At 43.4% G+C, this 17099-nt stretch overlaps 1 protein-coding gene across 8 annotated transcripts in view; it reads left to right on the forward strand.

The window, feature by feature from the left end:
• The window catches only part of ANO4 (anoctamin 4), a 422750-nt gene that overhangs the window by 392302 nt on the left and 13349 nt on the right, over positions 1-17099 (forward strand). For all 8 annotated transcript variants that reach the window (XM_074271359.1, XM_074271361.1, XM_074271356.1 and 5 more), the window contains 6 exons: positions 284-395; positions 2578-2635; positions 3406-3503; positions 6320-6462; positions 12127-12279; positions 13702-13849. In XM_074271359.1, coding sequence (XP_074127460.1) covers positions 284-395; positions 2578-2635; positions 3406-3503; positions 6320-6462; positions 12127-12279; positions 13702-13849 — 712 coding nt within the window. The remainder of the gene's footprint in view (positions 1-283; positions 396-2577; positions 2636-3405; positions 3504-6319; positions 6463-12126; positions 12280-13701; positions 13850-17099) is intronic.

Here is a 17099-nt window from a genome sequence, read left to right on the forward strand (position 1 = left end):
TGACCTTAAATGTCGGGATTCTTTGCCAATTGCCATATAAGTGAGATTATCTCACTCATACATTGTAGGAACTTAAAATGCTTTTTGGATTGAATCAATGAGTTTCTTCTTCATATGTCTTTGTATTGTTTCACCAAGCTGGCAATTAGTTTCTAATGACTTTCATGGGTCGGGGCCAGCAAGCCTCTGAAAGCAGGAAGGTTCACTGTGGTGGGACCTTTCCGAGGGAAGGGCCGGAGGGTCCGATTACGGCTCTCAATCTGTGCTCCTTCTTTGTCCACAGAGCAGCCTCGCACTGAATCTGAATGGGAGAACAGCTTCACTTTGAAAATGTTTCTTTTTCAGTTTGTCAATTTGAACAGCTCTACCTTTTACATTGCATTCTTCCTTGGAAGGTAAGGACTTGGGCGCGGGCATCTTGTCCCATGTAGGGAGCAGAGAGTGGGCACACAGCTGAGCGGAGACAGCACTCCTCCATAGTAGCCAGGGGCATGGGCGACATTCTGTCAGAGGAGAGTCTGGGGACTAGGCTGTTCTTGGAGAAGGAAACCCAAACTTCCCATGCTTAATCCTACCCCAGTTTTATCGCAAAACTTGGCACCAGAATTCTGGAGGAAATCCATCTCTCCTAAAGCTTTTTTACAATAGAGTACAACAGAGAGATGTCCTAGAAACAGAGGGAAAAGGAAGTGTGGTCCACTGAAGGGGCCCTGGTTCTGGAGTTAAAGTTCTAGAGTTCAGTGCTGCTGTTCTCTGTCTGACCTGGAGCCCATCTCAGTGTCCTCATCACTAAAAGAAGCAGCTGGAAGTTCCCTATGGCTGGAAAATCCCTCTTATAGAGTTATAGCAAGATGGGACCTTGGGGACTATTTCTTTATATCACAGCTTTGAGGAGGTCCCTGCCGCTCGTGTCCTTTCCAGCTCACATGGTCTCCGCAGGCCTTCCTTTTCAACATGGTAAAATAAGGGGTTAGATCTAGCTGGTCTCAGAGGTCCCTTTCACCATCAGGTCTCTATCAGAGAGGTGGAACAAGTTTTGGCCGACAACCCGTTATATCCCAGTCATTCCAGGCCCTCCTCCGTCTTTGCTTCCTGGCCGGAGGTTAGAGATCACTGGAAAGGAATACATCAGAGTGTTTTGCCTTTGGGATTGAGAGAAGATGAAAACGTCCTAGAAATTAAAAATTATTTAGCCAGGGGGAAGGATGTAGGAAGGGAGGAAGGAAAACTGTCGTTCTCAGGAAGGACCATGGGCTAATTACTAAGGAAATGAAACCTATTAAGGCTATTGGTGTGGCAGATCAGTGCCCAGCGCCAAAATAGGGTTGAGCAGCTGCCATCTTAACCCCAACCTTGGTTGGCCTGTTAAAAGAATACAAAAAGCATCTTTATCCCCCAAAAGTATCCCCCCACCCCCCACAGTTAAGGACATATTCCCGTCTCCTCTCAACATTTAAAACTTCCATTTGTGCTTTTATTGCCCAATTTAAGTGGAGGTCACTTCACTTGCATTTGTGAACATTAGATCCTCCCATCACCCATGTCCTGTCACCCCAGCAAAGTCTGAGGCCCATTTATTATTATTGGGTGCAATTATTATTGCACCCATTTATTCATGAGGGAGTGAATAAATCTCCACTACTAAGAGACCAGGAGGAAATAGAAAAATGATGAGACAGATTTGACATCAGGAAAAACTGAGTCACAGAGAATGGGGCTGATAGAGACCACCACATGAAGCCTCCCCTCTTGACCTCCCCTCCCAGCTTGAGAACTGCTCAGAAACAATGGACTTGTGAAATGAACCCATCCACCAAAAACTACTATGAGGAACAAGGAAGGGGCAGGCAGAAAAGAAGGATGAGGAAGGATGCCCTGGGGAGAGAAAGACAATTATTCCTATCAGCTCTCCACTTACTGGCTCAGCCAGCGTGGAATTCTGTCCTAAATAATTTAATTTCCCAGGAGTGAAGGATATTGCCCTAGAGAGCCAGCTTAAGGAAATAGAAAACTTAAATTTTATCCAAGATTTATAAAAATGCTTCTTACAGTAGCTTGCATAGTAATAATAATACTGTTCTAAGGGAAGGGCCCATACATGCTCATACACACTCCTTATCCTAGTTGTACGCCTGCTCTGGGGTCGGGAGACCCTATTGCACCAGATGCCAAATAGTGAACATGGGAAGAAAATAAAAAGGGAGAGCCGGTCTCTTTGCCCATGGGCAACCGAGTTCTGGAACAGCTGGAAACTCTGCTCTCTTTCTTGAAAAAGGGAAGTTGTTGCTAACCTCTGTAACACCATCATTTTAAGGGATTTTGTAAAGCTGGAGAAACTGAGTCAAGATCATAAGATCTTTTATCCTTATCAAGTATTCTGATAAAGAGGGAGGGGAAGTTTTGCAGGACTGAGCTTTGAGCTGATTATTGTAAACTGAAGCAGAGAAACTGAGTCAGAACTTGGTCAGGATAATTAGAGAAACTGAGAACTGTGGCATAACAATTTGTTTTGAACAAGGAACTGTGTCAAGCACAAATAGAGAATGCCTTGTATTAATGTGGTCTTTTGTGTTAAAGGTTTACAGGACATCCAGGTGCTTATCTGAGGCTGATAAACAGGTGGAGACTAGAGGAGGTCTGTATTCTCTTCATGTTACCTGATTTTCTAAAGCCTTCCAATAAGTAACATCGTGGGGAAAGAAGGGAAATCCTTCATTTGGGCAGAGATTTAAGTAGGAATTCTTACTCTCAGAGGGGGAAACAAGGGAGGGAAGAGGAAAGAGGATGCTAATTTAATCAGGCATATGTTTGTATGTGTAGATATAGGATTTTATAGAATGAAAATGTTTTATTTATGTGTTTATATAGTTATTTATATACTTATTACCCCAATTCCCCAGCTCATAACTAAGCCCTAATTCTCCGATCCTGTATCTGATCACTGGTACAGTCAAACTAGAGAGAGGATGTGTAATTCTGGCCCTCCTCCACCTCGAGGGTTGGGACAGGGCGAGGAGGACCGGGAAGAAGTGAGACAGGAAGGGAACAAGCTCCATGCTCCTCCTCTCCTTATTCATTCAGTGCTTACTGGGCTTGGAATCAAGAAGTCTCATCCTCGTGAGTTCACATCCAGCCTCTTACACTTACTAGCTGTGACCCTGGATAAGTCACATTATTGTTTGCCTCAGTTTCCCCATCTGTAAAATGAGCTGGAGAAGGAAATGTTTAACCTCCCCAGTGTCTTTGCCAAGAGAACCCCAAGTGGGGTCCCGAGCAGTCAGACATGACTGAAATACCAGCCGCTGTGCGGGCACTGAGCTAAGCCCCAAGGACACAAAAAGAGGCAGAGGCAGACCTGCCTTTCGGGGGCTTCTGGTCTAATGTCTGTGTTTGCTTCTGTTGCAGTGCCACCCTAGCGGATGCCTTATTGATCTCTGTATGCAAATGGGTATTATCATGGTGCTAAAGCAGACCTGGAACAACTTCATGGAGCTTGGCTACCCGTAAGTACGGCCCTGGAGCCTGCATGGATGGCCAAGGCCCGTGGGTAGCTGCCAGTGGGGCAGGCCGGCCCGAGCGCTTCCTGGGGATGGGGAAGGCGGGACCGGTCGGTGGTCCAGAGTGATGGCCAGAGGCATCATGGTAGCATGGGAAGGGAGTCCCGACTTGGAGCCTGGAGAGACCCGGGTGCGAATCCCAGCTCGGCTTTCACTGCCCTGTGACCTCTAACAAACCACTTCGCTTCCCTGGGAACCATTTTCTTCCTGCGTAAAAATGAGGGGAGTGGATTAAATGTCCCCTGTACATTCTTTCCAGCTCAAAACCTGTGCCTCTGCCTCTGACTCTCACTAACTAGGAAATAGTACAAAGTCACTGAGCCTCTCTGAGCCTCCGTGTTTGCATCGGCAAAATGGGGGTAAGATGGGGAGATCTGGGGGCAGGCAGGACCCAATCTGACTCTGCTCTAGAGTATTTAATGGCCAAAGTGCTGATTGTAGCCACTGTCTAGTATCATCAATTTAGAGCTGCCAGGGACCATGGAAGTCACGCAGTCCAACTGCTTTATTCCAAAGATAAGGAAATGAGGATTCAGAGGAGACAGACCCAGGACGGGTACCCTGGTCAGTTGGTTGGTCAGTCAGTCAGTCGACAGACATTTATTAATCACCTACTATATGCTAAGCACTGCCCTCTGACATCAAAGCCAGTTCTCTGTATTATACCATACAGTCCTTCCATGATTGTGATATTTTAAAATAGCAGATAGGCTGGGAAAGTTTGTCAGAGAACTTAGTAGATGAAGAACTTGTGGGCCCCACCTTGGTCCCCCCTCCCCACCTCCTGGCATTCATCCTACATCAAGGAATGATTGTGAACTTCATGGCAGAAAGACTGTGCATGTGCCCAGGAACTCCCGCGGCTGTTTAGAAAGAGATGGAAAGAGAGTCATTTTGTAACTCTGAGGTTGCCCCTGCAGAAGACCAGGGTTCCAATCTCATAGATTACCCGTGTGACTTTGGGCAAATCAGTTATAAACTCTAAGCCTCGGTTTCCTGTTGGTAAAATGAAGTGGTTGGACTGGTTACCCTGTGAAGACCTTTCTAGCTCAGGTCTAAGATCCTCTGAGAACATGGGCGTGAGGAAGAGTTCAGAGAACAAGCAAAAGGAACAAAACAGACCCAGAAGATTGCCTCTGAACAGTCTGCATAGGACCTCCAAGCAGAAATAATGCAAGTCTATGGGGGCACATGTGGACATACACCCTGTACTTTATCATGAGCTCTTTGTTATAATTAGATAAGGAAAGCCTTTTAATTTGGCCATGTTTGCAATTTGAGTCAGTTAATTTTACGGGGCTATAGATCTGTACTGCTCCGTGCTCTTCCTGTTGTCCCCCATTCCTGTTGGCTTGTGTTAGGACATCCTGTGATGATCAACCCCCCCCCCCAGCTTCTCCCCATCCCATCCTCTTCCTTTCTACTCATTCCCCAGGTGAAGCATGATTCCCTACCTGTATTGCCCTTTATGTCTTTCAGTTACAGGTAGAAAGCTGACCCTGATGCCTTAATTAAGTAATTTAAGCTAAGAAATACAGACCCTGTACTAATAATGGGAGATGATGATGATGATAGTTAGAATTTATACAGTGTCTACTGGGTGCCAGGAACTGTGCAAAGAGTTATATAGTTATCTCATTTCATCCTGCAACATCAGTGCTGTTATTATTCCCATTTTACTGATGAAAAAACTGAAGCAGATGTGAAGTGATTTGCCCAGAATCACACGGCTAGTGAGTGTCCAAAGCTGCATTTGAATTCAGGCGTCTCCAGGCCCATTCACGGCCCACACCTCACTGATCTTCACACACTCCCCTTTCTATTGATGACCCATGGCCCTCATGCAGCAAGAAAGGGAAGAGCGGGAATAGTAAAATCTGCGGAATTACCCAAATGGGATCATTCGGTTTATTCAGAAACCCAAAAAGGGTTTATTGCTGGTGCTCCCCATTGGGCTGATGGGACATGTCCTGGCTCTGGCCTCCTATGGGCTAGCCTTCAGTCCTGGGCAAGTCACGGCCTCTTCGGGCGCCAGTTTTCTCATCTTTTAGGTTGGGGGCCTTGTTTGGCCATAGGAAGTGCAACAAGAAACTTAGCAGGGACAACAAACATACCAAATAATTCCACAACCCAAATGTGACCTGGGAGGTGGACACTGACCCTCCAAGACATTAAGCTGCAGAACAGGTGTGGGTCTGTGCTGGTATAATTAATAACAGTAGTAGTCATAATAACAGCAACACCAATAACTAGCATTTATATGGTCTCTTAAGGTGCCCAAAGTTATTTGCGAGTGTCATCCTCACAACAACCCTGGGAAATAGGTGCTGTTATTGTCCCCATTTTGGAGATGAGAAAACTAAGGCTGAATTAGCGACTTGCCCAGGGTCATAGAGCTAATCCCTAGTTGAGGCAGCCTTTGAACTCAGGTTTTCCTGACTCCAAACCCAGTACTCCACACTGCACCACTGGCCACCCCAGAATTCCATCTGCCAATGGAAGAAATCTCAGGTCTAGTTGTTATAATTATGTCCCAGGGCGGATAACTGTCCACAAAGCAGCTTGTAAACAATAGCCAGCTGCCGCCACCAGTGTTGCCATCACCATGGACCCAAAGTCTAGGTCCTTCCTTCCCTTGTCTTGAACATATTCTTCAGTTTTCAGTTTCTCCTTTTACTGTGTTTGCATATGGTGACTCCTTTGGTCCCTGAAAGTCATTTATAAATACATTTTTTTCCCAAATTGATTTTTTTGTCATACAGGTTAATTCAGAACTGGTGGACCAGGAGAAAAGTCCGTCAAGAACAAGGCACACAGAGAAAAACCAGTTTCCCACAATGGGAAAGGGACTATAACCTGCAGCCCATGAATGCTTATGGGCTCTTTGATGAATACCTAGAAATGAGTATGGAAAAGTTCTTTTGCCTATTTTTTAAATGTAAATTTAGCCTTCTGGGTTATTCTTTTTTAAATCTACTCCTCTTATTGGAACAATGTTTGACTGGTAGTATGATAAGCAAATACCTACTGTGTGCAAGGCACCATCCTAAGTGCTGCCAGGGGGTGCCCAATGGGACGAGCAATGGCCTTTGTCCTCAAGGAGCTTCTAGTCAAGCACAGGAACGCCACACCCTGGCACAGAGGAAAGTGCACTGACCCCTGGAGGCAGACAACCTGCCTCCATTCTCAACCCAATGACCTCAGACTGCTTCGCTTTCCTGGGCCTCTGTTTCCCCATCTATAAAATGAGGGATTTGAATTAGGTGGTCTCTGAGGTCTTTTACAGCTCCAGATCTCTAGGGTTATTACTTTAAAAGACTTTGTGTTTTCACCATAGCAAAAAGAGCAGACAATTTAACACAAAGGGAAAAAAAAATCTGATTAATTTGTTTTTGACATCAAGTGTACAGGTTTCAGAGTGTTCCAGAAAGATCACGATGTTCCCATCTTTCAGAGTCACTGGAGAACATAAATGAGTTATCAGAAAATAGCAAACCAAAGGAAAAAAGTTCTTATCAATGTAAGAAAAATAGTCTAAGAGACTAAATTGAGAATGCATCTTAAAAGCTTTCCCCCATTAAAATACTTTTCTTGGTTTAAAAAAATTTACAACCAAATCTCTTGGGACAGTAGTAAAATCCAAGTGATATGTAATGTTTTTGGATGGCTTCTGCACTAAATATCTGCTGATGTTTTTAGAATTTCAGTTACAAGATGCCTGAATAATATAATATCAAGTTGAAATCAAATTTGATTTCAACATTTATTCAGAATTTAATTAATGCGATTTATTAATAGAATAAACTCATTTGAAGGCACTGCTGCACTGTTTCTTCCTCCTCAATAAATAAGAGAAATTTTGGTGGATGGATGAAAGAATTGAAAAGGAAGGGGAGGAAGAAAAAAAAGGGGAAAAGGGGGCTTTTGCAGGATTTAAAGTCTGAAAGGGGAAAGGAACTAAATTTTCTGCTAAGTACTACTAGGATACTCGGAGTAGCTATAAGGCACAGAGCTCCAGGTCTAGAAGGAGAAAAGGAAGGAAAAAAAGAAAAGAAGAGAATTAGGAAATGAAGAGCAAGGAAAGAATGGAAAAGGAAGGAAGGAAGAGTGCTTATTATTTGCCACTTAGCATTTAAGATACTAAGCCCTGCGAACACATGAACATGAAAGCAGGATCCCTACTCTCAAATAGTTTTCATTCTAATAGGGGAAAACAGCCCATAAGGGGAATTGGAAAGCCCATGGGGGAAGGGGCAAGGAGAGTACTGAAGTAGGGGCAAAGCAGCTGGTATGGAGAGTAGGCCAGAAGGTAAGTGGGCGTCAAGACTGGGACTTGTGCTGATGTGGTAGTCCTAGGCAAAGCTTCATGAAGTCAATGAGTTGAACTCCAAGCAGAGTCAAGGCGTCTGATGGGAACTGTGAGCTGGAAGGGGAGCAAGCGGTGCGCCTAGAATTTCTGAGGACACTGAGGAAGAAAAATCTTACATCAATTCATCACTGTACATGTCATCTTCTGATTTTAAGTTCTAAGCACTAGGAGGGTTGTTGATAGCTTTCATAGAATACTGACAGCACCTTTTCTTTCTTTTTATCACCAATAAAACCTTATTACCTAAAGAGAAATTCCTGTAGCCAAAGCAGAGAAACAATTATTTCTCTTACTATAATGGAGGTCTTACCATGATGAATCTCAAGCCACTATAATTTATACTCTTGGTTTCATTTGTCCTTTATAGTCCAGGGAGACCCAAACTTAACTCTTTTTAAATTTATATAATACTTAGGAGATTGATAGTTGTTCTCAGCCAGGAAGATCTGGACTTCTAGTCTTGCCTCTGATACCTCCTGGGTGAGCCCCCGGATAACTTTCTGTGACTTTGTTATCAACCAGCACTGGTAGAGAGAATTCTCTATATTATTAAACATTTGTCTTTGAAGCTTCCCATAATATTTTTGCTTCTCAGATGACTCAAATAATCCCCATGGACACATTCTAATTACTTTTTTTCACTTTGCTTATTTCTTTTCATTTTGCTCTCATCCATTCAAACATTCATTCTTCAGCAGTCAGTAAGCATCTACTCTGTGCTGGGAGAGAAACAAAATTAGATGAAATACAGTCATTGCTCTTTTGGGATTTAAAGTCTGAAAAGGGAAGGAACTAAGCTTTCTGCTAAGTAGTACGAGGATACTTGGGGCAGCTGTAAAGCACAGAATGCCAGGTCTGGAGTCGGGAGGACGCATCTTTCTGAGTTCAAATCAAGCCTCAGACACATACTAGCTGTGTGACCTGGGCAAGTGACTTAACTCTGTGTGCCTCAGCTTCTTCATCTTAAAATGAATTGGAGAAGGAAATGGCAAATCCCTCCAGTATCTCTGCCAAGAAAACCACAAATGGGGCACAAAGAGTCAAACATAAGTGAAAGAACCTAATAACTAGGATGAACCAGAGAGAATTCTGTACTTAGAATCTAAAAGTTCAAATTCCATCTCTGAGCTGTACAACCATGGACAAGTCAAGTTTTTGAGTCTGTTTCCTTATCTGTAAAAGGAGGCTGTTGGACTAGAAGCCTCCCTAGTCTCTTCTAATGTAAATTTTATTTCTATGAGTCTATAATTATAGCTTCTCTCAAAATTCTCCCTAGCTTTCATGAAAATGTAAAAATTATAGTAATTTTTGTCCATTTGAAAACTTTCTTGGCTATTGTGTTATTTCCAATTGGCAGACAGAAGTCTAAATCCAATTTATCATGTAGTATAATATAGATCAAATATCTCAGATTTCATAAAAATTTATTCAGATTCTTCAAAAAATATGGCAGGCCAATTAGATGAAATAGCAATCAATCAATGTGCATCAGAGATTTCCCTACATCTGGCCAAATTATACTTTCAGAGCTTTCTAGTTTTATCATTTCATGCATGAAGTCCATGTGTAATTAAAGCTTTCTTTAAAAATAATTTCAAGTTACTAGCAAAAGATATTGACATCAAAAACTAGATTTCAAATCAAAATGGAGATATAATGCTAAGAACAAGAAAGGTGATGATCTAAGTGTTAGAATCCACTCAGTGTTATTATGCTCAGTTCTTATATTTTAAAGAGGACACTAACAAACCAGAATAGTTGAAAAGAGAAAACTTAAATCTTAAGAGGACTGGAAATTTGGGTGTGTGTTTCAGTGAAAGTAACTTCCTTTCTGGGTCCCTCATTTTAGAAATGACATTGATAAGCTGGAGAGCAATCAGGAAAGTGAAGGGTTTCAAGGCCATGCAATATGAGAATTAGTGCGAGAATTAGACAAAATGGGCTAGCAGCATGGTGGAGTAGAAGGAACACTGAACTCAAGGACACAGAATCCCGGTCACCTCAGACAAGCCTTTTAACTTTTCTGGGTCTCAGTTTTCTTATCTGTAAATTGAGAGAGTTGGACGTAATCTTAAAGTTCCTCACTCTTAAGTCTTACCTATGACCCAATGTTTCTCTGCATCTAATGTTTCCCATGAAAAAGAGAAGTTGGGGGGGGGAAACAAAAGGGAAAAGGCAAATTCTCCAAGACTTTGAAGGGACATTAGGACAACAGATCAGACTAGTTCTGTTTGGTCCCCAAAGGGCAGAACAAGTAGCAAGGGGTCAGAGTTGCAAAGAGGTAAATTTAAGATTTGATAAAGGGAAAAAAAATTGCCAAGCTTTCCAGAAATGGAATGGGCTGCGTCAGAAGGCAGTGGTTTCCCTTCCCTTGAAGTCTTGTAGTCAAGGCTGGATAACTACTTGTCAGGTACAATATACAGGACGTTCCTTTACAGGTTTAAGTAGGACGAGGTGGCCCAGACTCAGATTGTTTATGTGAGTGTGAGCTTTTCTTCATTTTGCATAGATTTCCTATTCTGATAAGTTTACTGGTTGTTTCTCTCATTAGGATGTAGGTTCCCTGAGGGCAAGTTTCACTTTTATTTCTATCCCCAGCCCTTAGCTTGATACCTTACAACCGAGAGCATTTAATAAATGTTCGTTGATTGACTAAATTATTCCATCTTGATGACCCCTGGCACCTCCAGATCCACCTACCATCTTAGCTTGCACACCTGTCCCTCTCTGGTTTCTCCATTCCAGTTAATGGCTCCATCATCCCCTTTCGGATTCACCAGATCCTAGCCAAGCCTTCTGTAATATTTACGTCTTTTCCACTCTTGTGGAGTGTGTGACTACCAGGTTAGAGTCTCATCCGTTTTCCTGGACTGTTATAGCCTCCTAGTTGATGTTCCTATCTCTTCCCCACCATCTCTAACTAATGCATGTTTCTAGTGACTGACTTCACAAACAGAAAGTAAACTTCTTAATCTATCTTCCAAGACTCTCCACAATCTGGTCCCAGATCAACTTTGCAGCCTGGCCTCGTACTATTGTTCACATACCCTACATGCTAGCCAAATTAGACCATTCACCCTCCCTCCATCTTGAATTCTCCTGTACTCATGCATTTGTTCACATCATCGCCAACATATAAAACAAACTATCCTTTCATCTTTCTCTTCCCAATCCTTGCTTTCTTCAAGGTGTCCAGGAAGATCCTCTGACCCTCGAAGCTGGAAACAACCATTTCCTTCTCAAATTTGTCATAACCCTTTGGACGGACCTCTCTTGATGTTCTTGGCAAATAGAAATTATAGCTCTTAATGTTCATATTATATCCTCTAACTCTCCTTTTAGATCATAATTTGGGCACAGGTCCCATGTCTCCCTCATCTTTCCATTGCTCACACTTAGCACAGTGCCTTGTCTGACTGAGACTCAATTAAAAGTTGAACTCAATTGTCTACACTGCACTAAAACGATTGGTTGGTATAGTGGATTCAGATGGCTCACCAGTACTTAGTTTGGGAAACATCTCCATCAACACCATTTTTTTTTTTGGTGTCATGTAGACCAAAAACAGCCAGTTGTCTAGCCACATTTTTCCATCTTTCATGTACCTGTTATTGTCATGAAGACATGTCTTCCTCAGGCCTTTATTGTACAAAAATCCTTTTCTCCTTTATATGCATCTTCTCACTGTGAGAAATAGACCCCTTCACCTTCCTAGTTTTCTTTCCAGATGAAAAATCAGCTCTTTCTCACTAATCATTGTTTTATCACGAATGGATTGCTGGGAAGACCCAATAGTGAATAGTCATTCCAACAACTACTTGCCTCTTACATGGATGATTTTTTAAAAAAATGAGCTTGACTATCCCTTCTCCCCACTAGCACCAAATTTTAATTTGAGGAGCTATAATTCAAATATCTACTTGTATATATCTCCTAAAATTATACTACTACACAGAATAGAAACTCCATGAAGTTTGCTAAAAAGAGATCATTTTTATTTTGTTTTTTATCCCCAGCACTGGTCCTTGCACATAGTAGGTGCTTAAAAAATGCTTGCTAAATTGCCCACTGGGAAAAGATCTCCCCTAGGCTCCCATATCAAGAACCCTGAGAGCTGTAATGGTATCTGCTAGCTTTGAGCCTTCCAAAAGGGAAGGTTGAAGACTGACATCTGTGATCTTTTCCCATTCCCTCTTCTAGTTCTTCAGTTCGGCTTCACCACTATTTTTGTCGCAGCCTTCCCCCTGGCACCGCTCCTCGCCTTACTGAACAACATTATTGAAATCCGACTGGATGCGTACAAATTTGTGACGCAGTGGAGGCGGCCTTTAGCTTCAAGAGCCAAAGACATAGGTGAGCCAAAACGTGTATGAATGGGAGAACTTGTGCGATTGTCCAACTGGTAATTAAAATATATTTTTATATTTTGTTTTTTATTACCACTTTTATTGGTAAAATAAATATACACATGGATAATTTTTTACCACTCACCCTTGCAAAATTTTGCGTTCCAATTTTTTTCCTCTTTTCCCCCTACTCCCTCCCAATATGTGTTAAACATGTTAAAAAAAAATTAAGTAATCAAAATAGAAATAGCGAAATCTACTCCATGAATATTGATTTTTCTACAAAGGGTTGGGAATGAATCTGGGATTGCCTATGAAAAAATATTTTTATTTTTTGTCCAAGTGAGAGGTAGCATGGCTTATTGATTAGGAGAAAAGACTCAGAGAGGAAATAGTGGCTGTCTTCAAATACTGCAAGAAATGTCTTGTGGAGAAGTGATTAAATTTGTTCTGTTGGACTCGGAGGGAAGACACAGGACACAGAGATGGCAGTTACAAAGAAGAAAATTTAGGCTTCTTGTCAGGAAAACCTTCCTAACAGTAAGTTAAGTGAGCGGACTTCCTTGGGAGGTAGTAGCTTCCTGTCTTTGGAGCTCTTTTACTGGCTTGGTAGGCCATAGAAGTGATTCTCTTTCAGGAACAGGTTGATCTAGAAGGTTAGAATATCTTTTCCATTTCTTAAATCCTTTATTTCTGTGAGCACTAGACTTGGGAGTCTGACAGTCTAGGGTTCAAGTTCTGCTTCTGACTCTAATAATGTGGCCTTGAGAAAGCCTTTTTCCTGTGGTTTTACAAGAAAGCTCTGGAGCATTGTAAGTTCGCTGGGCAGTGGCCAGAGAGACCCTAAATTCAGGCTTTTCAACCATGAGGATAACCTTTTGTCTTGGAAGTTAATAGGATTTAGGGTGAGAAATATTGGCTACGCCTGTGAAATCCAAGAATGGACCCCGAACAAGGACAGCCTCCACTGTTAATGTTTTTGGCTCAGACTGTGGCATTGATAATGAACTGATAATGAACCATCATGGCCTGTTGGCTGCCCACTCAACTGGATGAGATTTAGCCAAGCTGTCTCTGGCCAGGGCTCTGCCTGAGCATCAGATCCTGAGGAGTTTATTCATCGTGTGTGCGGACTCTTTGTCCAGGACGCCTTCGGAGAATAAAAGGCCTGTCTGGCTGCCCTTGTCTTATGGGACGATGAATGGGGACCTACAAGCAGTGAAGGCTGCAGCAGAAATTGTTTCTCCACACACAATTTAGATTTCCTTTAATAGACTGTCAACTCCTTAAGGGCAAAGATGTAGCTTTTGTATTTGCATAATAATAAGAATCAGAACAGGCAATGTGATGTAACTGAGAGGTAGAGAGGCTTGTTGCTTAAGAGATGTTCCTAGAGTTAATAAAATGCCTTTTTCCCCGCCCTGCACAGGAATCTGGTATGGAATTCTTGAAGGCATTGGGATACTCTCTGTAATCACAAATGCATTTGTCATAGCCATAACATCGGACTTCATCCCTCGCCTGGTTTATGCTTACAAATACGGACCTTGTGCAGGCCAAGGAGAAGCTGGACAAAAGTAAGTGTGGGCCACTGAGCCACCCTGTACTTAACCGCTTATTTCTTAAATAGTTGGGGTAGGGATAAAACTGGGAGAGGGACAATTAAGTATACGGGATGGAGTTGTGAGTGTGAAAAGAGATCTTAAAGTGGATTACAGCTGAAAAACTACAAGCTATGGAATCAGAGTGTTGAGATTCAAAAGGAGACACCAAAAGGTTGGGATCACAGACTGGTGTCTCAAAAGCATTTACAGCCTTGGACCCATCTCCAAGTCAAGGGATAATGTTTATTGTAATTGTAACGCCAATTGAAGCGGGCTAAGTTCCAAAAGGATTTAGCAAGAACCAGGAGCAAGAAGACAAATTTATCCAGTTCTTCATGTCACTGACATGCTAACTTTATGGCCCAGAGGTAGAACTGAGGTCTCAGGAACTTAGTTATCACTGACTGACAGATTGTGTATCTGATAGTCAGCAAAGTTTGCAGGATTATCCTAAGCAACATCACCTCAGAGACATCACCTCACTTCCCTGGATGAGAGTTACTTCATCAAATCAAAGAGCTGAACTAGGGGATCTCCAAGGTCTCTTCCCTCTGTGATTCTGTAATAGAGACATGTCTCCTGAATACAGGAAATGAATCCCAATCTGATTGAATGTGCTACACAACAAACAAGTTCTGTGAATTAACCTTATATACAGTTAAAAACAATGTCATTCAGGGCTGTTGGCTATGACCCAGCCGGATACAACTGCAGGAGAACTAGACGGGCTGAATCACTTTGGTGGCCCAGTTCCCTGGAAATCACATGTGTGTGGGCAGAATTTAGCAGCCGCAAAGCCAACACAATGGGCCTTCATATCTCCTGGGCCTTTGCATTCCTTTGGTAGAAAACTAAAGGTCTTTCCCACTGAGAGCCCCGGGCCATCACGCTTCCCCTCTCTGTGTCTGCAGGATCTGGCGAAATCATTCAGGCGATGGGCCAAGCTGAATTGAAATCCTATCGTTCTTATCCCATTCTCTCTTGTGTTAAGCACAGGGCTTGCATGCCCTGGTTCTGATGGGGGGAAGCAGGACACACAAAAGAAAACTAGAACTGAAGGCCTGGTAGAACTAGGGACCTATGGGTGTCCCCAGCAAGGGAGCATGATGTTCTGGGAGGTGGGAGCCACTAAGGGAAAGCGAAAGGTTCCCTGGAACGTTCCTGTGTATTGGGAGGAGTTTATAGCTCCATTCTCTTACAGGAGGGGCTGAGCACCAAGAGGGGGCAGAGGGTCAAACACTGAAGCCATCTCTAAGGCCTTTCATGAGTTTTCAGGGAATCAGAATGGCCCCAGTTAGTGTGAGAGGCAAGGCTTGGGTCAACATCTGTCCGGTTCCCTGTCCCCTTCTCTCTCTAGCTCCTTGCTTGCACTGCCTCTCATGCCCCAAGGAGATGTAGGAGGCTGTTTCTGTGCAAGGATTTCATGAAACAGTGATTTTTTCCTCCCTGAGAACAGGCCCATACACAGCCTCTGACTCTGTGTCTCTCATGTCCTATCATGTTCTCCCTTGTACCTATTTGCCTCTGCCCGCCCTGTGTCTGCGTCTCCATGCTGACAAGCCTTAGCCGTTTCCTACACAAGGGAAACAGTCCACAGGTGAGGTGAGGTGATCGGAATTCTGGCTGGCTTGGGTCAGGGCCCTGACAACCACGGCAGCGATGGTCTCTCCTGTGCCCAAACCCTTCTGATCCTCCGAGGAGAGTCAGGAGAGAGAACTGAGCAGGAGTCCATGATGGCCTGACAAATGCTGTGAGAGGCGGATCCACTGCTGGGGCGACAAACACCTTACCCGTAATTAGCTGTTAATAAACACTTGCTCCACAGCGTGGACTTGGATCCAGCCTTATCACCAAGGAGCCTCCTTGGAGGCTGCATCGACCAGAGATTACCAGCTGTCATGGAGGCCGAGCGGTCGCCAAGCATGGAGTGGGCTTTTCCTTAAACTCCAGGTGGCGGGCAGGGTTCTATGGCTGCCTTAGTGACTGGATTGTCAGTCGCCCCATTCCCCGACCCCACAATGACTCACTGGTTTCCTGTGTGGGAGCTGTTGAATCACTTCAGTTGTATCTGACTCTTCCTGACCCCATTTGGGGTTTTATTTGCAAAGATACTAGAGCAGCTTGCTTTTCCTTCTCCAGCTCATTTTACAGAGAAGGAAACTGAGGCAGACAGGGTTAAGTCACTTGCCCAGGGTCACTCAGCTAGCAAGTGTCTAAGGCCAGATTGGAACCCAGGAAGATGAGTCTGATCTCAGGACCAGCATTCTATCCACCACACTACCTGCCTGCTTTTCCCATGTGGTAAAGATGTTAGTTGTGTTTGGGGTGGGTTTTTTGGGGGGAATTAAACAAGGAAGCTAAAGAATAATAAAAAAAACATAGTGTGTGGGAAAACTGGGCCCTTCCATCCACACTCCATCCCCACAGCCTCCCTCTGGGTGCAGATGGCTCTCTCCATCACAAGATCATTGGAACTGGCCTGAATCATCTCATTGTGGAAGAGCGCCATGTCCATCCTGAAGATCAGAACTGATCATCGTACAATCTTGCTGTTGCTGTGTACAATGATCTCCTGGTTCTGCTCACTTCACTTACTTGCTCTGAGTTTCAGAGAAGGTATCAGCCTCCGATGGTAGAAGGAGCTTCTGACACCCACAAACCATAGATCTCTGGGGGAGGAGAGGAGATTACATTTCAAGGCTGAAATGTAAAATCCAACAAACAGCATTGAAGTGTAACTGGAGGGAAGGTGGCAATCGTTAAATGAAAAATGATCCTGGCAAAAGGTAACTTTCAGTGCCCAGACTTGGAAAGAGGGTGACCTGGGTTCAAATCTTGCCCCTGGCACTCTCTAGCTAAGTGACTTGAGGAGAATTACTTTGGAGGCAGCGAGGGGATGAAGTGAACCAAGCTCTGGAGTTAGAGTCAGGAAGTCCTGGGTTCAGATCCTACCTCCTACACATTCTAGCTCCAAATCCCTCAATCTGTGTGTGCCTCAGGCTTCTTATATGTAAGATGAACATAACAACTCTACATTGTTGGGAAGATCAAATAAAAAATCATTGTAAAATGTTTAGCACAGTGCCTGGCACATGGTAAGTGTTATATACATCTATCATTATTATGCGTTACTGTTGTTTATTAACCAAAGAGCACAGGACAATCAACTTTTCTTGGTCTGGATATCCTCAGCATTTACCTCCACAGGATGTCACTAGGCTCA

The sequence above is a fragment of the Sminthopsis crassicaudata genome, chromosome 5 (assembly GCF_048593235.1).
Source record: "Sminthopsis crassicaudata isolate SCR6 chromosome 5, ASM4859323v1, whole genome shotgun sequence".
NCBI lineage: Eukaryota > Metazoa > Chordata > Mammalia > Dasyuromorphia > Dasyuridae > Sminthopsis > Sminthopsis crassicaudata.